The sequence below is a fragment of the Stegostoma tigrinum genome, chromosome 11, assembly GCF_030684315.1.
Source record: "Stegostoma tigrinum isolate sSteTig4 chromosome 11, sSteTig4.hap1, whole genome shotgun sequence".
Classification (NCBI taxonomy): Eukaryota; Metazoa; Chordata; class Chondrichthyes; order Orectolobiformes; family Stegostomatidae; genus Stegostoma; species Stegostoma tigrinum.
This window is the reverse complement of record NC_081364.1, coordinates 59,300,001-59,321,100: the sequence shown is the minus strand read 5'-3', so window position 1 is coordinate 59,321,100 and position 21,100 is coordinate 59,300,001. Positions and strand designations below refer to the sequence as shown.

The 21,100-nt window shown below is 42.6% G+C and overlaps 1 protein-coding gene across 2 annotated transcripts in view; it reads right to left on the bottom strand.

The window, feature by feature from the left end:
• rassf1 (Ras association domain family member 1) overlaps positions 1 to 21,100 on the bottom strand; it is an 81,475-nt gene that overhangs the window by 20,075 nt on the left and 40,300 nt on the right. For both annotated transcript variants that reach the window (XM_048547532.2, XM_048547531.2), the window contains exon 2: positions 11,817 to 11,932. In XM_048547532.2, the coding sequence (XP_048403489.1) occupies positions 11,817 to 11,932 (116 nt within the window). The remainder of the gene's footprint in view (positions 1 to 11,816; positions 11,933 to 21,100) is intronic.

Below are 21,100 nucleotides of genomic sequence, written 5' to 3'. Positions count from 1 at the left end.
ACTGCAGAAGTGTCAGAAAATAAAAACTGTAGAGGGCCTGAACAGGGCTTTGGATAGAAAGCGGTGCACAATGGAAAGACAAGGAGAAACAGCAAGGGAGGGAAGAGGAAATAAAGAGAGAGGGTGGGGTGGAGGCTGGGGAGGGATGTTGGAGAAGAAGGAGGGATGTAAATGGGGAGGAAATAGGGAGGGGAATGCAGCAGGGAAATGGAGAACATGAGAATGGAGGAACGGGAATGAGGGAGAGCAGTGAAGTGGATGGGACTGCAATAGGGACAGGGGAAGGGAGAAAAGGCAAAGATAGAGAGAGGGAGAAAGCGAAAGGAGGAAAATGGAGGAGCACAGGGGAAGGGAATAGAGTTAAGGGAGGAGGGAAGTGAGTGGAAGCAAGGATTGGAATGTTTAGATCGAGTAGGGCAATTGAAAATGAGGGAGCAGGGAGGAAGGGCGTATAGCAGGAAGGTTAAGGAAAGTAGGGAAAAAGAAGGCTGGAGGGAGAGGAGGAGAGAGAATAGAAAGGGAAGGAGTGGAAGAAAGGGAGAATAGAGAGGAAAGGGAGGGGGAGGTGGAAGTAAAGGGAGGAGTGGAAATGGGAAAAGGACAAAAAAAAGAGGAGAAGCAGACAGGATCAGATTATGCAGAAATTCGGGTGGATCTCGGCATTTCCTCTGCAAACTTCCAAACTCTGGGAACAGCTTGGGCTAGAACTCAGTCTCCTGCAGTGAGACATAAAGAGGTTAAAAAAAAGTTCAGCACACAGAACTCACCATGTGCACCCAGTCCAGAGAGCAACACCCCTAACCTGTGCCTTTCTAATGTTCCTGGCCTGTACTGTCTCATTGAGCAGCCAAATCACTAAAAAAAGTCATCAGAAGGCAGAAATAAATTCATCCTGGCAACTGGCCATAAAATACCCAGTAGGTCTGCCAGTATCTGTGAAGAAAAATCAGAGTTAACATTTCAGAACTCAGAGGGAGGGTCACTGGACCTGAAATGTTAACTCAGATTTTTTTTCTTCAGACCTGCTGCCAGACCTGCTGAGCTTTTCCACCGACTTCTGTTTTTGTTCCTGATTTACAGCATCTGCAGTTGTTTCGGTTTTTATTTTGTGAAGTACTTCGTGCTTTTCTTGAACAAGACTGGTGGAGGTGGAAAGTTGTGCAGCATCAAAAAGAGTTCTGATTATTGCTTTCTTCTTGGTTGTTGTCTTTGTGAAATTCCATGACCTTGTCAATAGATTTTCCACAACCAATCTCACCAATTCTAATGACTTGGTCCAGATCACATATCAGCAGCTGATTGTGCTGAGCTTCCGCAATTCTTACATTCCAACAATGGTCACACTCAAAGTACTTCATCCTAGAAGTTTCTTATTGCTGAAAGCTGGACCTTCTCTTTCAGAATCAAATGACTCAAGATGCACAGACCACCCTATAAATCTGACTGGACAGGACTCAGATTTTTTACACACAATTTTGCTGACCATCTCTGTGAATTGGAGCTGGGGGTAGGGTCGTCAGGGTAGATCAACAAAGCAGCAAATTTATCATTTTGACCTTCTGCATCCCTGTTCTCCCATCTGCGACTCCTTGTCAAGTGAAGCCTTGCTGGAAGTCACCAGATTTGTAAGGTAATGCTACTGTCAGTTCGCAAACAGGATAGAACATAGAACATAGAACATAGAAAAGTACAGCACAGTACAGGCCCTTCAGCCCACGATGTTGTGCCGTCAAATAATCCTTATCCAAAAATAACCTAACCTACATTCCCCTCAATTCACTGTGTCCATGTGCAGGTCCAGCAGTCGCTTAATGGTCACTAATGACTCCGCTTCCGTGACTACCACTGGTAAACTATTCCATGCGCTCACAACTCTCTGGGTGAAGAACCTCCCTCTGATGTCTCCTCTATAGTGGTAAAACAGTCTGGTGTCTTGGTTTCAATTGTCATTCAAGGCAACATAGCCAGCTGATAATCACACAATTTCAACAAATACCTCTGAACAAGTCTTAATTTGAGTTTTCAGAACTATGAACACGTACACCATCTTGCAGCATTATCATCTTTTCCAGGTGTACTTTTTCTACCCTATCATCATATTTTGTCATTCTCTGTTGGACAGAGTGCCTCAGACTGGCTGAAGGATTGGAAAGGCATATTCATCACAAACCCGTGTCCAATGCCTGCCTTGCCAGTCAGAATGGGGTAGGTGGGTCTATCAGCAACATAAAGCAACAAGTGGAAGCCATTTTGTTCCAAGTACATTGGGCCTATGTCTCTGTTTATCTTTTAAACATCCTTTAAAACTCTTTTCCCTTGAGTTCCAACTGTTACATGTTGCCGTGACAGGTCCTAATCAGTCTCACACAAGAGCATCCTGGGTAACCTGTAAAGAAAACAGCTGAGGGTGTTACGCTTATCATCCTGCTCATAGTTATTCCCTTGTATTTAGATTGGAATCAATGTTGTACACTTGGCCCCTCCCTCAAGAATGGGTGTGGTCCGTCCATCCACAGATAGCTGTAATCCGTGACTGACCATGTGTAGCACCCTGTTCGCTGCAATTCTGCACACTGCTGTCATCCCTCCCGTCTCACTGATACACAACTGAACATAACAGTAGCATTATAACTGGACCCTCCACTCAACACCTCTCACTAGCTTCCCATCCTTACAAATATAACTCCCCCACTCATCTGCCAACATGATTTTTTTTTTTAAGATGGCTCATCCCAAGATTGTCTTGAGGGCTAATTTTTCATTTTCAGGGACTGATTTTCTCATTCTTACTGCCTTCTTTATTACATGACACAATCACCTAATAATGTTATTTTGTGTATTTCTGAATCCAAATACTCCATAAGTCAATAAAGCTAAATCAGAAGAATTCATCACTATCTTCAATAATTTCCAAACTTTCTTTACATTTATAACTATAACCAAAGCATTTGTTTCCTAGACAGTGTGGTATTTAAATTGGCACAAAACAACACCTACATGTTAACACATTTCTTCTTCAAAATAATTGACATACGCTCCTTTACAAAAAAGCCATAACCCTAAACACATCATCCAGATAGGTGGTCACAATTAAAGCATTTTCATTACATTTTCACAAAGTTGGAATATTTCAACCAGGCAATTACAATCCTTTATACTGCATCTCAAACCATAGATTAAATTTTAAAGTTGTTGCAATATTCATTACAATAGCAACCACTGCATTTTCCCCCATGAAGCTGTTCCTAACCATATGCGACCTTCAGCCAGAGACACCACAATCATTTGCAAGTCAGTTATTCCTGAAGTGACTTCAAACTTTTCTAAGTCCCAGGTAACTGAGTGCTCTTTTGTTGAAAGGCTTGCAACTGTTTTCACCCCACCACCTTGCAACTTTCCTTTCTTGCCCTCCCTTGTAGTCTTCTCTCTCTCTCACACCATCCAAGCAGTCTCTGTCAATCTCCACACCTTCTTGCAGTCTCCCTCCCCCCCCCCCACCCCTCGTTCCAATGTCCCTCCCTCTCTCTGTCACCCATTCTGCGGCTTGTCTGCTTTTGACACCCTCGCACAGTCTCCTTTTCTTTCTGCCCAACACCTTGTAGTCTCCACATCCTCTTCCACAAAGAAGAAGCATGACTCCCCACGCCCTGTTTGTTGCACTTTCCCAGTTTTCCACCCCACCCCTAAGCTCTCACCATCTCCCTCCAGCATCCTCATAGCCACCCAATCTCCCCTGAAGCATCCTTGCAGTCTCCTTGTCTCTGCCCATTGCAGCCTTGCTGCCTCCCCCTTTACAACCTCTGTTACCCCACTCACCCCTTTGCCACATGCCTGTCTTCCGCATCCCCCTTGTCTGTCTCCCCTTGCTGTCACCCTACTTCTTCCATCCCCTTGCTACTACCCTGTCTTCCACTTCCCAACCCCCTTTCCGGCCTCTCTGTCTCATCCCTATTGCATTCTAATGGTGACTAATTTCCTCAGACCTAGGGTCAGAATTAGGCACTACTCTTTCCAATGAACTTAACAGTGAATGTGTTAATGAAATAGACTTACACTTCAGTGTTCTCTCCCCCACTGCAACTCTCTTGTCATCCGCCTACCCCTCTCTCCCTATTTATTTCAGAATCCTCTCCCCATCTCCCTTTTCTGATGAAGGATCTAGGCCCGAAACATCAGCTTTTGTGCTTCTAAGATGCTGTTTGGCCTGCTGTGTTCATCCAGCTCCACACTTTGTTATCTTGGATTCTCCAGCATCTGCAGTTCCCATTATCTCTTACACTTCAGTGCTAATTGACTAACCCAGGATGAGGGTGCAAAACCTAGTAAATCCTTCACCATTCCTCGACCCGACTCCCAGACCTTCTCACTCTTCCAACTCGTCCTGGCTAGTAACCAATTGTCCAGCACATACATCAAATCATTGACTGTTAATATCGTTTCTGGCCCATTCATCTGCCAAGTGCATGAGGGCAATGGAGCACTGGTTCAGGAGGAAGACCCCCTTCCCCACTGTCCTCTTCAGGATACATTTTTGCATTATCCTGTTCTGCTCCTCTTCATGAGGTGATGGGGAAATGGTTCAAGTTATGCGGGAACATGCTGACCCTAGGTCAGCAGCTTCCTACCACTGGCCCCATTCCTGTATCTTTTGGTGACTTTAACCCACTTCAACAGTCTGTAGCTACTTAAACCATTGAATTATTCACCTTCTTTCTGCACAGCGACTGTGGAACTGAGCTATATTAAGGGCTGACATAGGACATTGAGTTTCCTCCACAACTATTGCCAAAATCCACATTGGAAAGTGGGAGCTAGATGACAGGTTGGGTTCTCGGGCACAATTTTCACATATGCATTGGAGCTTCGTCACTGGGATCAAATGGGGTTCAACAGCCTGCAACATAAGGGAAACAATCATTTGCCCCAAATTCGACATCAGAGATCTACAATAGTTGTATAAGTAATGATACGGCGTGATTTTCTTGAAGCTGGAGGGCCAGTAGAAAGCACTGAAGAAGCATCAGTTTGCTGTTTGGTAAATAAAGTGTGCGTGCGTGTGTGTGTCTGGTTATGTGTCTGAGTGACTTTAGGCATGTGCGCGCGTCTGGGTGTGTATGTGGCTGTGTCGGTGTGTGGGTGTCTGGGTCTCTGTCTGGGGGTGTGTCTGTTGTGTGTTGTATTCTTGCAAAGGCACCTGTGGTTTAAGTTGTGACTAGGCAGGGTCGTAGGCCCTAAGCCGGTCTGTGCTGCAGTCCTTTAGCTCTGCTAGGGAGATTCTGGCCTGGTTTCTAACTCAGAGAAGGTTCTGGAAAATCCAAATTGACCTCTGACCTTAGGCCAGCCTGCCATTAACTAGCTACCCAGTGTTAGTGGGTCAGGAGGCCTGCTGACTTCCACTGCTATTCCAAGGGAATGGTCCTGAGGCAGAATCATCCTGACTCTCCCAGAAGTGCGAATATCCATGCCCACACCCTTTTCAGCTCATTCCGGTCGGGGGAGGGTGAGCTGAAAAAACCCCTTACCCTGTCAGTTTTAATCATGGTGAAAATGAAATGAATGTTCTGATGGGTTAATCATAAGACTCAGAATTAAACTGGAAGTGGGACTGTGAAATTAGTTTTTTTTAGGCCCACTGTACAGAAGCTCTGGGGATGTAAAATGTCAGGAACCAGACTTCAATCAGTTCAAGGCCTCAGCCCTGAGGGGAATAACTGGATATTTAAAAGAAGAATGTAACTCCTGTTTGTTGCAGCTGTTTTCAATTAATCCATGTAAGTGGGAGGAGTGGGGGTGAGGGGGGCAGCAATTACCCTATTTAAGGCCAGTTTCGGTGACTGCTCTGCATCTCGCCCCTCACCAGCCTTTGCTAAATTCCTAGCGCTCAGACTCCATTACAAGCAAAGAGGGACGGTTGACTCAGTGAAGGCTGTTTCCTTCTGTGCCAGCCCTGGTTTTTCTGTGATGTGTTGCTGGCATGCCCAACAGACCATTAACATGCTCCTCCTCCTGCAGTGCCACGTCCCCGAGATCTCACTGTTCAATGAGAGAAAGAGTCCCAGACATAATATGCATTAACACAGATGGGGCTGCATCAGCCTCAGGCTAAGCAATGAGGTAATGTAACAGCACCATTGTACAGATGGCAGGCAGTTCAGTGCTTCCCCCGCCACATGACATCCCCAGGAGGGATATCAACCAAGTTGAATTCCAGCTGTATGCCTGCCCCTCTTGACTCCAACCACGCTTTGCCTCTCAGGCTCCTTGCTGCTACAGTCTATTTAAAATGACAGTCCCTGGAGGCCTTATGAGTCATCATCTTTTTCCAATAATATGCTAAAGCAATTTTTAAAAAAAGAATCAGTACCTAGGTTCAAAGATGTTGCTGATTTCATTGAAAACCCTGCTGTCCATCTCCTAACTTGCACCAATCTTGGTCACCCTTCACCCGTGTTCACTGATCCTCCAGTAACCATTTCAAATTTTCTCACTCATCCGTGGCCTTGACTGTCCTCATCTCTGAAAAAGTATTTCAGCCCTTTCAGCCTTAAGGCATAGGAGAAGAAGTTGGCCATTCAGCCCATCAAGTCTGTTCCACCTTCAGTGAGATCATGGCTGGTTCGATCATCCTCCACTCCATTTTCCTGCCTTTTCATCACAGCCCTTACCAGTTTAAAAACTGGCTCCCTTACCAGTTAAAAATCAGTCATGGATGTACTTAATGACCCAGCTGACAGCCCTCTGCAGTAAAGAATTCCACACATTCACCACCAACTGAAAGAAGAAATTCCTCTCCTCATTTCTGTCTTAAATTAGTGACCTCTTCTTTTGAGATGTCGTCTTCTGGTCTTAGACCTCTCTGTCAAAGGGAAACAACATTTCTCATCTACCCTGTTAAGTCCCCTAAAAATCTTGTATATTTCAATAAGTTTGCCTTACATTCATTTAACTTACAAGAAGTACAGGCCTCCTAACCTACACAATCTGTCCTCATTAGACAGTCCCTCCATACCTGGAACAGCCTAGTGAACATTCTCTGGACTGCCTCCAATGCCAGTATACCTCTTCTTAGATAAGGAGTCCAAACTTTTTCCACAATATTGCAGCTGTATTTTGACTAGTGCTACATACAGTTTTCACAAAATCTCCCTACTTTTATACTCCATTCCCTCTGACATAAAGGCCGACAATTCCATTTGCCGTCCCTATTACCTGCTGAACATGGATGCTAGGTTTTTGTGATTCAAGGATGAGGACAGCTGAATCCCTCTACTCCACAGCTTTCTGCAGTCTTTCTCCATTTAAATAATATTCACCTCTTGTATTTCTCCTGCCAAAGAGAAAGACCTTATATTTTCCCTCAATATATCTAATCTGTTAAGTTTTTACAAACTCACTTAACTTGTCTATACCCCGTGCACCCTTTTTGTATAATCCTCAGCGGTTACCTTCCCATGAATTTGTGTGTCATCTGCAAACTCAGATTTCAGTGATCCTTCAATTCTGGCATTTTGAACAATACTAATTTCAGTAGATTCAATCTCTTTACCTTTATGGTGATCCTTAAAATCTGCCTGTAATCAGGGTTTTATGGTTACCTGTCCTAATCTCTCTTCAGGTGGCTCTGTATTGTTTTGTTTAATTGGTCCTTTGAAGTAAAATGGCCCTGTTCATCTTCAGGGGTGTTTGATGGGGTTTTACCAGGTATGTTGGAGTCTGCTGAGACCAATCAGAGCCCACAAGGAGAGGACACAGCTGATGGCTGAGTTTGGGGTGAGTTATTGGCTCAGGATTTCCTGACCTTGTTTCTTTTTTTTCATCTGACACTTTAGAGTGCCCTTGTTGTGCACCACAGACGCAAACTCTTCAAAAACAATTCACTTTGGCAAGTGAATGTCACAGAATCCGATCATGAGTAGTCCAAGTGAGTGGTGACTGAGCCAACATGGGGTGGATCCATGACATACCAGCTCACATGAATCCAGTGTCATAATGAAGTGCCTCAGAACTTTTTGTATATTAAAGAATCTATATGAATGCAAAGTTGCTGTAAATTAATTGTCTGAGGACTGAACTGGACACCCAACACGATGGTTGCAATAATCGTTGTGCTGACTGGGCAGAGGAGCTAGCCATGGGACAAGTTATATGGCATCACTAGCAACCACTGGCCATGTACTCCTTGAAAGAAACTAATATTAAAAGGCGTATTTAAAACTAGAGGACGGATAATGTACTGTATTAACAGATCTTTACATCTTTCATCTGAATCTAGTTACAATTACAAAGTCACAAAGTATTTACAGCACAGAAACAGCCTATTCATTGCAACAAGTCCATGTCAGTGTTTTTGCTCCACAAGAGCTTCCCAACTACATATTTTCACTCTAATGACATATCCATGTCTTCCCTTCTCCCTTATTTAACTTCCTTTTAAATAGGCCTATGCTATTTATCTCAATTGATCCATCTGTTCCACATTCTAAAGGCTCTTCTGGGTGAAGAAGTTTCTCTGAAATTCCCAGATTGTGATTTATTAATGGTGGTCTTTATTTGTGCTCCCTAGATCTGGCCTTGCCAATAAATGGAAATGTCTTCCCTACCAAACCCTTTTCTAATCTTAAAGCTCATGTACTAGGTTTGATGGGATGGGATGAAATAAATTATGCTTTGTCTCACACCATTAGAGTTCAGCATGAAATAGTTGGGCAGTTTCAAATTAGTTCCTGTTGCATGAAGCCACAGTAGAAAAGAAATAATCATTTAGCAGTCTCAGTCTCAAGTTTTTTATACAGTAAATACTGAATTGGGTTCATCCAGAGATGCTTCTTTTGCTTGGACTGGACCCACCTGGTTACATCGTGGGGATGGGTTTGGCAAGATCAGCAAGCCATGAGCTTCCTTGATGTGAGATCATGGGCATAGTGGCCATGAGCCTCACTGCATTCTGTGTAGCTGAGACAGCACCTCACCGCAGACATCCAAAATGCCAGTGAGCCCATCCCATTGTGCATTGTTTTTCCAGTAAGCTCTCTTCCCATTAGGGGCACTGGATGGAAATCCCAACTTCAAGGAAGGACTCAATGTCTCAGACACCAAGTAGGTTTGAATTTTTCTATACAAAAGGCTGTGATACTTTGTCATGGAGTTACCAAGTTGGAGCATTATTGTCTAGAAATAGAGACTGTTATATGTCCTACGTTACAATAGCAAGTGCACTTTGAAATATCTTTATTTCCTGAAAAACACTTTGAGATGTCCAATTGTTAAGAAAAGCGCTATATAAATGCAATCTTTCCTTTTCTTTAATATCTCATCACATTGCTCAGAATCAAATTTGCCACAATGGTGCTGGTTTGTATTTGTTTTGAATCATTATAAGTGCTTTATAAAGGCATGGTGTTATGATTGTTAATGTTGAGTTCAGTTATCGGAGTGACAAAACCTTGTCAAAATAGACTTGTATGCAACTTTGTATGTTTACGATAGAGAAAAAGGAAGAGGTAGTGCTGAATATTGATTCTTCAGTTCGGTGTTAAAAGGCTTGATAACAAATTAATTCCCAATTGGGGGTGAATTTGCCAGCCCTGAATGAAACATTCACTTATCAAGTGCATCTTCCCAGGGCAGCATTTCCATCCAATGAGGCTCTTGGTTCAGTGGCATTTAGGGATATATAAAAAATTTTTAAAAGTCTAACCATATCAGAGAGCTGTTTATTCATTGGAGAGAAACAACTGGCAGTGGTTTAACCTGAGGGTCACCACACCTCAGGTAAGGCGAGAGGTTGAGGAGGAGAGTGGTAACCTCAGCTAGTGTGAAAATTGAACCCAAACTGTTGGCATCACTCTGCGTAGCAAACCTGCCATCTGAGCTAACCGATCTCCTCATCAGTGGGAATGTAGTGACTGGTCACTCACCACAAACACAGGAACAATATGGACTGGAAGAGATCTACTGTATCATGCAAAATGAACGCTCAGCACACCATCTAAAAAAAATCTCTTGGGGGAAGCAAGAAATCAGTGTCTGCAGCTGGTTGAGGATTGAAACCTGATGGAGCTCAAAGAGTACGCCTGAGTTTGAAGTAATGGTCACGCCCAGTTTACATCAGTTCAATGTGGCGGCAGTCTCTGCCTTAAGTAGCCAAATCTCTTGCTTAGAATGGGTTTGCAAAACTATGACAAAACCCAGTCATCTGTCAGATTCTAGCCCTGGAAACTATGTGGCAGGAAGTCAAAAGCCCATCCGTGCATGCTCAAAAATAATTTTGGCTTTGTTTCCTTTCTTCTTACTGGCTTACAGCAGTCTGACAGAAGCTTCAGTTTCAGGTGCACAGCACTTCAATGAAAAATAACTTGTGTGTGGAATTTTAAAAAAAAATCACCAGAACTCCTGCTTTTCCTCTCACAAGCCCACAATAGCAGTTAAGAGACAGCCACATTACTGTGGGTCTGGAGTCATACATTAGCTGCGCCAAGCAAGGACAGCAGATCGCTTCATTGTTACTATGTTTGCAATTCCAGCATTATTAACTACTCTGGTGGGATCTGAAACTATATCACCAGCAAATTAGCCTGGGTTTCTGGATTAGCTTAGAACATTACTATTATGTCACCCTATTCCTCCTCATTGAATCCCCAGTGTGGTACAGGCCATTCAGCCCAACAAGTCCACACCAACTCTCTGAAAAGCATCCCACCCAGACTCACCCTCCTACCCATCCCTGCTAATTTCCCTTGGATTTCCCTTGGCTAATCCATCTAACTTGTACATCCCTGGACACTCTAGGAAATTTAGTATGGCCAATCCACCCAACCTGCACATCTTCAGATGGTGGGAGGAAACCAGACCACCCACAGTAAACACATGTTTACACAGGGAGAATGTGCAAACTCCACACGGACAGTCACCCAAGGCTTGAATTGAACCCAGGTCCCTGGTGCTGAGGCAATAATGCTAACCATCGTGCAGCTCCACTCCTGATGGATACAGCTCCAACATTTAAGGAGCTTATCATCAACCAGGACAAAGCAGCCTGCTAGGTTAACATCTCATCCACCATCTTCATTCCCTTTGCCTCTCTGCTTGGGATCATCAGATATAGGCAAAAGACAATCCCCAATGTTAACAACTGCCAAACAAGATGCAAACAAGCCTGGAGGTTAAAATATCCTCAGCTTTGAATTGTGTTGCTCCCACATCCAGTGTCACTTTAGAGAGCATGACAGCGTCACTGAGATTCTCTCACCAGGCAGGCAATGACCTCATTCAGGTTTAAAGGCGAGGCTCTGATGACCTCATTCAGATCCTGTGACTGTACGCTCGCTGTGCAGGATATGTGTTACCCTTGTTAGTGTGCACAGTTCATCTGTATTCAATAGGGTAAGGGGTTAAGACTCACATACAATTCATGCCTTATTGATTGCAATGGAATTTGAATTCTAGTAAAATGCGCAGTCCTCAGTGTTGAATGGAGCAGCGACAGGCTCATTGTCTGAAATCAGGGCCTCTGAGAAACACTTGCAGCTGAAACCGGCAATGATACGGCTGAGGCTTGAGCCAGCTATTAGGCAATGTGAATATGATGGGCTGAAATGACATGACTCATTGCATAGTTGAGATATTAGTAAACTATGACCTCAATACCATTGAACACTTAACATTAAATCATTACTCTATTGTCTTTGTGTCTTGCTTAATTTGCCTAGTGCCAGTTTCTCTATTAGGCTGTACGTTCACCTTTCTTCTTCCATCCACACCTCCACTCATCTTCATGCTCTAAACTTTGAGTTACCAGAGAGGGTCACAATTCTTACCACATTTGTGTCTTGTTCCAGTGTGTTTTCCGTAACATCCAATCTCTTAGCCTTTGGCCGGTTACAGTCCAACTGAATCAGGGGTCGGCAGCGGTAGTGACAACGGAATTTACAATCTGTCACAAAAGCAAAGAGGAAGAGACTCAGGGTTATTTTCCTGCCCAGGCACAATTCCAGAACAGGGGCTGATTATTTAATCCACTCATTTATCTTGACTATCTCAATAATTCAGTGGGAAATTGGCCCTTCTGTCTCCATTGCATGTCCATGGCCATTAGACTCTATTGTTGATACTTCATTACATTATTAGCTGCCTCCATTTGCCCTGACTTTATCATCCCACCATTGGCTGACCGATACATCATTTGGTAATGATGACTGCTTCAATATCCACAATCCTCTGCAATCTGAAAATGGCTGTATCCCTGATCTGAATGCAGCAAGGTGTCTGGTTCACACTGTGCCTGGTCGAGAGCATGGTATCATGGTAACAAAATATAGACTAGCTGTCCAGCAGCCCAAACTAATGCTCTGGAGGAAATTAGATCAAACCCTATTTCAGCATCTGATGGAATTTAAATTTAAATAATAAAATCTTAAATTGAAAGCTAGTCATGGTGAGCATAACAGGTATCATTAGAGGAAGGGTCACTGGACCCGAAACATTAACTGTTTTTTCCTTCACAGCTGCTGCCAGACCTGCTGAGCTTTTCCAGCAACTTTGTTTTTGTTCCTGATTAGTTCAATACACTGTTTCATTGTTGTCCGTTAGCGAAGGAAGGTTGCCATCTTAACTAGTTTGACCAGTTCCAAATCTAGAATAATGTGGTTAACTTTTAATTATGCTCTGAAGTGGCCTAGCAAGTTACTCAACAAAGGATGAGCAACCAACATTATCCTTGCCAATGACACTCACATCTCATTAAAGAATTTTTAAGATAAAATTATTGTGTATTGTGGCCCTGTTTGCTTTAAATCAGCACAGTAAGATGAAAGAACATGACCTTGTGACTTTTGCCCCAGTGACTCTCAGGAGTAACCGAAAGACTCCAAGTAAACCCAGCAAGGTTGGCAGCTCCAATAGTGACCAGAAGTTTATAGGCTGAAGACTCAGTGCAGACCTTGTGTACAAACCCTGACTGATACACTGCATTGAACTCAAAAATACTCCTCAGCACTAAACCAGGAAGAACACTGAATTCCCTGTATTGCTGGCCAGCAGTTCTTCCTCGAACCCTGACCATCAAAACAGATTAAATGGTTACAGCTTACTTTTTGTGTGGTCTAGTTGTCACATTTCCTATTGAACAATCTTAGTAAAATCTGAAATATAGGAATTTGATAATGTGGGCCCTTTCCTCTCAAATAATCCTGCATCTACTCTTTTTGATGGTCTATTCTCTGCTTAATTCCCATCAACAATGGATTTCCTAGAGCTGCGTCCTCTCATATCTTTTTTTCCTTCAATAAATTGTCTCCATTATTGAACAACATCCAGCTGCCAATTCACATCTTCGATTTATCCTGGACCTATGTTCATTTTGCCTCATTCTTGGCATCACTGCTACCAAGCAATTTTCAAGAAGAGCAGTCATTTCTATTGTGTCACATATACTTTCTCCTTCAATCCCAGGTTATAAAAGCATCTAAAGAGGCCATTCAGACCCTTAGGTTTTTTCTAGTAGACACTTTGATCATGGCTGACCTACGGCTCAACACCTTTTTTACCTTGGGTTCGCCACCATTCTGTGGAATCTCTATTAAACCTCTTGACATTTGTTGAGCCTCCCATTCACTTCTATTGCACATTGTCTCAATGAATCAAATGTTTTCAGACTCGTTACCATTAAAATTCAACTGCAAAAAATTAAACTTTTTCTCATTTGCTCTCAGTGTAATATTTAAGCATTGAAGGCAGTCCGAAGTGTTTTCCAATCTTAATCCAGAGTGACCAAATATCACTAACTACCCAGAAAGACAGTTATTTTCACAAGAATAATGAAAGATGTTGGAGTCTATTCAGCCCATTCAGAGACCCCTGCATTTATCAAGGCATTTATTTTTTGGTTTTGTTTAGTCATGAGTATCTACTGTTATTTAGGAAATGATGGTAGTAGAAAGCTTTTCCAATCACCTCTAGTTTACTGAATTCCTCATTCAACCAGAACATTCCTGGTGAGCTACATCTTTATCTGGACTCAGCAGTATTTTGCTCTGGTGCCCTCAATCTTCACCACAAATAAAGTGCCTCTCCTATTTTTTGAGAGCTGCATAGTTTACATGACATAAGTTAAAGTCTAAACATTTCGTGGGCAACAGAATCTTCACTCTCCACAAACTGGACAGAGTCCCACTCTTAATCCATGTCAGTAAGGGAATTCGGAGACATGGCCAAGATGGTTGTCTTATTATAGAGAGGCACAAGTGAAAAAAATTTAGACTCTCGCTAGTTTCCTGCTAAAGGTTCAATTCAAATATTTTTGTGGTCCAAGGCTCAAAAGCCAAACACAGAAACTGAAAATAAAAACTAAATACTGTGGACACTGGAAATCTGAACAGACAATTGCTGGAAATGGTGAGCAGGTTTGATAGCCTTGGAGGAGAAAGAAACAGAGTTAATGTTTTGAGACAATGACTTTTCATCAGAAATGGATTACTGACCAGAAACTCTGATTCTCCCTCAAAAAATTGAAATACCTGCTGAAATTCTGACACATGGTATAATGTGGAATTGTTGCACCCAGACATGTGAATATGGAAGAGCCCAGCTTTGATACTAGGGAAGTACTGGCCAGTTCTTATTTATACAATTGTAAGGGTCTGGCTGCCTCTAGCTCGATAATCTCCCTTGGTCCTTCAACAATCTGAAAATTCTGTTCTCCTTTAATTCTAACCTTTTATAGTTCCTCTGCCTTAGCATGCCACTGTCAGGCATGAGTTCATCTCCTTAGGTCCCAAGCTCTGGAATCCCTTACCTTAACCTCTCTCCCCATCTGTACCAGCTCCTTTGTGATGCTCCTTAAAGTCCCTAACCTTTCTGACCAAACTTCTTGCCATTCAGATAGCTCCTCAAAACAATGATATTACTCTACTGTCTCTTTTTGTGGCTATTCCTAACATGGAGATCTGCTGTCATGGTACAGCACATTTGTCAGTCTTCTGTATTCCTTCATATCCACAGTTGTTTGTCAGTAACTGCACTGTGACATTAGCCATTCAACCACCCCAGGTCAACCTGTGTCTCTGCTATCCTTTGGCTTATTCTCTAGAAGAGACCTCTGCAGCTTTTTACCTCTGTTAAAACTGCTACTGGTTTCTTTTGTGGATGTCACTTAGTATTCTTTTTGCTCTGCAATTTCAAGTATCCCTGAAGTTTGTCTTATGGTCTAGAAATGGATCTTTAAACAGCTTCTTAGCACACCCACATTTCAAAAGCATTTACTTCATTACACAGATTTTTATTTGTCCAGGTTTATGAGGCAACAGAAAATGATTGGAATTTAACAGTTCTTTCTTTGTTATAAGCTCTAGTTTTCTCATCAAAATTATATCTTTGATCTTCACAAAGTTACTTCTGGCTATTCCTATCCTTCTTCTAATTTTTTTTCCATTACATCTGCATCTTCTGTTATCATTTGTCCTACATAGACAAATTTACTAATATGCTCCACTCGACACCACCCACTTCCACATTCCCTCTAGTTTTTTCTAATGTAGTCCTTCCAATTACCCCATTTCTGTCTTTTTGTGTTCATATCTGCTCCATAATTTAAACTTCTGGATTTTATTTGATCTATGTTATTTTGCAGGGCCTCTCTTGTAATACTGTATCGATATTGCACAATTTTGTTACATTCTTGCATGCTAGAAGGATACCTAAGTCCCTGAATATTTGTTGTATCCAGATCGAATGATTCTGGTGACAAATTTCAGTTTTGTCTTACTCCTCACTTCACTTGAAATATATTGGAAGCTCCAACTTCTAACCTGATGCTCTTGAACTGGTTGCCAGAGGTTCTGAATAAATTTCACATCTACTGTGTCCACATCACATTTCAGTAGCAGTATTACTTAACCATAACTTAACAATCAATCTCAATCAATTGATCTGCAACAGAGGTGAGGAAACACCCAGTGATGGAGAGCTTCAGAAACCAGAGGTCCAAAGGCACTTGTTCATCCTAAACATGCCAAGGAACAAGTGAAAGCATCATCACCTCCAGAGGAGAGATTAAAGGTCTCAAGGCTGAACACAACCCATCTCACTTCTGATTTCAATGATGGCTGGAAGCAACCTTGGCATTGTAATAACATTATGTGACCTGCATTCTTCTCCATTTTAGATTTAATCTTGTATGACTAGGCTGACGATACCCAGCAGGTAAGAGAGTCAAGCATTGCCATATCTAGCAGGCAGATGCTTTGGCAGTACTGTATATGAGGCAAGAGTAGGAGTAAAACATCCCCATCTGGACAGCACCAGGCTCCTACACTTCTGTGAAGTACTCGCCCAGTGGGCTGAAATCTCTCAGCTCTCTCTCTCACACACACACACACACACACACACCAAAGGAACTGCCATTTCTGATCTCTCCCTTCACCTCCAGTCTCTCACTTAAGTCTAAAACACCGTTCATTGACCAGCCGATTGACTTTTCCAATCCCTCCCTGCAAACATATCCATCCTGTCACCTCTCAGATTACATTAATCTATTCAGGGTAATAGAACTAGCATGATCATATGAAGGTGCCTTCAATGTGAGTTGACATTGTGACCTCCAGTGGTTGGAGATGAAGCTCTGTTTACATGTTTCGTATATCATCGCCCTCTGGAGAGACTGGAAATGAAGACTTGGTGAACTCACTCCTTCAGTATCACATGTAGAGTCATTCAGTGGAGGCTCCAAGCAAAGCCAGAGGAAGATGAGGCCACGCAGGTTTGTGATGAGACTGGCGAAGGCTACTACTCAGTTTAGATGTAGACAGCACATTTTCCCAAGGCGGGGAGCTTTGGAAAATGATAAACAATACAGAAAACAAAAAGTACAGATTTCACTTCCAGGATGAAAGTGAATCTTTTGACTTTGAAACTCAGGCATGTATGAGCAGAACTATTTGATCAAGGTACCAATAAGACTCTATTGTCATAGGATAGCCCCTTCATGGAGGTACGGTACTTCCATGCTAACAGTTCCTGGGAAAGATGCTGATTTTAAAAAGAGTCACCATTGAAAATGTTAACTTTTAATATGTCCAATACATAAACAAAGTACAGTGTAGAGCATATGGTATAAATCACCATGGAGAACAGTATCTGCTAAATGTCTAAACAATAATGTTTAAAAGGAGTTAGAATTATCCAGAACCTATCATTTATCATTATTATTGGCTTTGAAATACATGGCATAGCACCATTGCAGGTGCCCAAGGCAATGACACCCAATGAATAGCGTGATTTGGAACACAAGCAAGATTTGAGAATCAGTGTAAAATGAAAATAAATGTTGCCAAAGTGTAACTATTGCTTTGATGTCCAGCTACCAAAGGATTTTCCAAATTCACAACCAACTGGAAGAGAAACACCTCAGACACCAGTCACCTGTCAGGTTTTTCTGACTGGGAAGGAACAAGAAATTTGCAATCCAACCCAGAAAATGTAAAACAGCTCATACAAGGCTGTTTTCATTAGAGAGAAGAAGGTTGAGAGGTGACTTAATTGAAACATATAAAATAATCAGAGGGTTAGATAGGGTGGATGGGGAGAGCCTTTTTCCTAGGATGGTGACGGCGAGCACGAGGGGGCATAGCTTTAAATTGAGGGGTGAAAGATATAGGACAGATGTCAGAGGTAGTTTCTTTACTCAGAGAGTAGTAAGGGAATGGAACGCTTTGCCTGCAACGGTAGTAGATTCGCCAACTTTAGGTACATTTAAGTCGTCATTGGACAAGCATATGGACATACATGGAATAGTGTAGGTTAGATGTGCTTGAGATCGGAATGACAGGTCGGCACAACATCGAGGGCCGAAGGGGCTGTACTGTGCTGTAATGTTCTATGTTCTAATGTTCTAAGTCATCCCCATTTCTATTCACAATGCATTTCACAAACCAGAGTTAGGTCATATAGTCAGTATGTCAGAGACACTGTTGTTTCTGCATTAAGGTTTTGTATGGTATTTAAATCCACTTCAATACTGCAATGTCATATCCATGGTAACAATGTACACTTCACTGGGCATCCCTGGCATGTATTTGTAAATATTCTCATGGGCTGCTAAAACATTTTGTCTTACTCCTTCATGCAACCTAAATTTTCCATACTTTTCTAAACTCTGCCTAGGTGTCCCCAGAATTAGTTTAGGAAAGATGGCCTTCCAGTCAGTATACCCAGGGTTTTGAAAACAGTGCTATTTCAACAAGAAGGGAAGGATTCAAACAAGGAAGACTGCACTAGGCTGGCTCCACAGTGGTGAACTCTGGAAGATTAGATGGTTAGAACACAGAAAGAGACCCATTCAGCCCACAAGATCTACACTGGCCCTCAGCAACTGCAATTAAGTGCAGCTGGGGTCTTGATAGCAGTGAATCTGCACAGGGAATGCTGGGGATGAGCTGGCAATCTTTATAAAAAGATGACTGTACACAGTGAGAAATATCTGCCGCACAATGAGGTATTCATAACGTCACCACCACTGTAATTTCATCTGACATGCATACACAAACATTTGCCTTCAGAGACAAAGGCTTCATTGGAATACATTTCATATTGTGCGGTTGGGATAACAGCCAGTCCCAGAATTCGGAAGCTATCTTCTCACTTGCAGAGGAAATGACATCATTGAAATACAACGGCAGCAGCATGGCCTCTCTCGTAGAATCTCTTGATGGGTCCCCAGGACTTTCTCACAGCAACTTCACTGCAAAGTACATCATAAAGGGCTTGGTCTCGTCCACCAACTATTGCTCTTTCAAAGAGTTTGATGCTCAACTTCTTCTTTCTCTTTCTCCTTCCCACAAGGCACTCTTACTGGAATTAAAAATCCTACGTCACTACTTTGAACAAAAACAGCCTCAGGTGCCCGGACCAATATTTATCTTTTAACCATCACCACTAAAGCAAATCTCATTGCTGTTTGTGGGACTTTGCTGTGTTCACACTGGCTGCTAGGTTTCCTACATTACAGCAGGGCCCACAATACAAAATAACTTTAGTCAAACACGTTTGAATATCCTGTGATTGCAAAAGAAGCATTAATCAATGCTAGCTCCATTTCTTTTGTGACTGACTGCCAAAATCAGTTTGGAGAGTCAAAGACCACAGAGTTAATCCACTGAAATGAGCAGTCACTGAAATAAAGTGTGCAAGACAGGAAGGAAGCATTTCACGCACTGACTTAATAAACCAGATCCACCCTGAGCTGGCATGTTCCTCCATATGACTAGCCAAGTGAAGCTCGCTCTCTTGCTCTGTCATGTTAAACCACGTGGTATTGAAGGCCACGCTAATCTGCCACATTCTCACTGAATACCTCACAGCACAATATATACTGTCTGTTCACTTGCACCTGGGTGGTCACTCACTCTATCATGGACAGAGTGATGCTGTTCCACACCACTCCTGCCCATTGTTATTCCTGTGCCATCTTACTGATTATATTCTTTCTCCATTCAATAAATTAACACTGTACATCTGCCACTCATCCTGCCTGTCAAGCTTTGAGTGCGATCTGCCTCTGGGCCGCACCACCTTGCATCCTCTCTCGATCTAATCCTCGTTCAGATTGGACACCTCTACATGCTACCTGCCTCTGGTTGCTGCAGCTAGCCCATCAGTTGCTGTGTAGCTTAAGTTCTAGAGACCAGTACTGCTTTGAAACATTCAAATCCATGGTAGCCCAAGGCGTTTGCACTGAACAATAAATGGAGTGGGTTTTCGGAACATTGGGTGGAGGGAGGTAGAAGATAAATGTCTCCACTTAAGAACTGCATCCAAATGCTCAGTCTTTCTAGAGACAGGTGATTATCACTATTCACTTCTATGGAAAAGGTATGAAGGAGGTGGGAGAACATCAATACATGTGAACCAGAGGGAAGCAGCAGTTACATTGTATGGAACAGACTGTAGGCACTCAAATGGAGCATCCAGAAACATGAAATAGTACAACAGAGGAGAAGGCAACTCAGCCCATCAAGGCCATGGGAGATGGTGGCATGGGGGTGATGTCACTTGATTAGCAATGCAGATGGCCAGGCTGATGTTCTGGTTCAAATCTCACCACTGTATTTAAATTCAACTAATAAAAATGTGGAATTTAAGGCCTATCTCAGTAACAGCAACTGTGAAATGGTGAGCAATTGCTCTAAATGTCCATCAGATTTGTTAGCACCCTTTAGAGATGGCAATCTGGTCTACATGTGACTCCTCACCCATAGTAATGTGGTTGACTTTTAACAGTCCTCTGAAAGAGTTCAACGGCAACTAGGTATGGACAACAAATGTTGGCTGGCCAGAAAGACCCACATTGCTCGAACAATAAAGAACACTACGCTAATCCACTTATGGGTTTCAAGTGCCAGAGTAAGGTTTATCAGCCGCATAGTTAATTGTCAGTCAAATACTCCAGATGCTAAGCAACTGCAGTCATTCAGTGACCAACACTGGGCTACTGCCAGCTAACCATTCCAAGACACTGAACTAGTGGCAGCTATCCACTGCCAGTTGGTGGACTACCGGCAGCTGCTAACTGTGACACACTGGACTGCTACCAAGTCAGTCTCTGTCAGACATGGAGTTAACACCCAGCTGCAGGATTTTTCATCGTTCATCATTTATTTCTTTAGCGTTTCACCATTTCCGTTTGATTTTAGGGATAAATTATCAAAACCTCAAATGTTTTACATGTGGAATAAGGGATTCCTGAAAGGATACAATCTAACTGAGAGCTCATGTAGTTGATATATAGAGTGACAGATGCTCTCAAATCCAGTGGTCTGCATAAAACTAATTTACAAAACCTGTCTAAAATAATAAAGCCATCTAATCCGTCATTATCCCTGCAGGCTTTGTTCAAGCTGTATATTGGATTGGACCTAAAGATAGAGGCATACAGTGGTCATGTGTATGCCCAACAAAAAATTACTTCTGATCACTTGGGGTCAGACCTCCCTGTTCCTGACAATGCCTCCGTTTACCATATTCTTCAGTACAATGGACTATCGAACTAAATCCCTGAAATGAGACACACACCCACAACTTTCTGACTCAGACGGAGAACAACCACTCT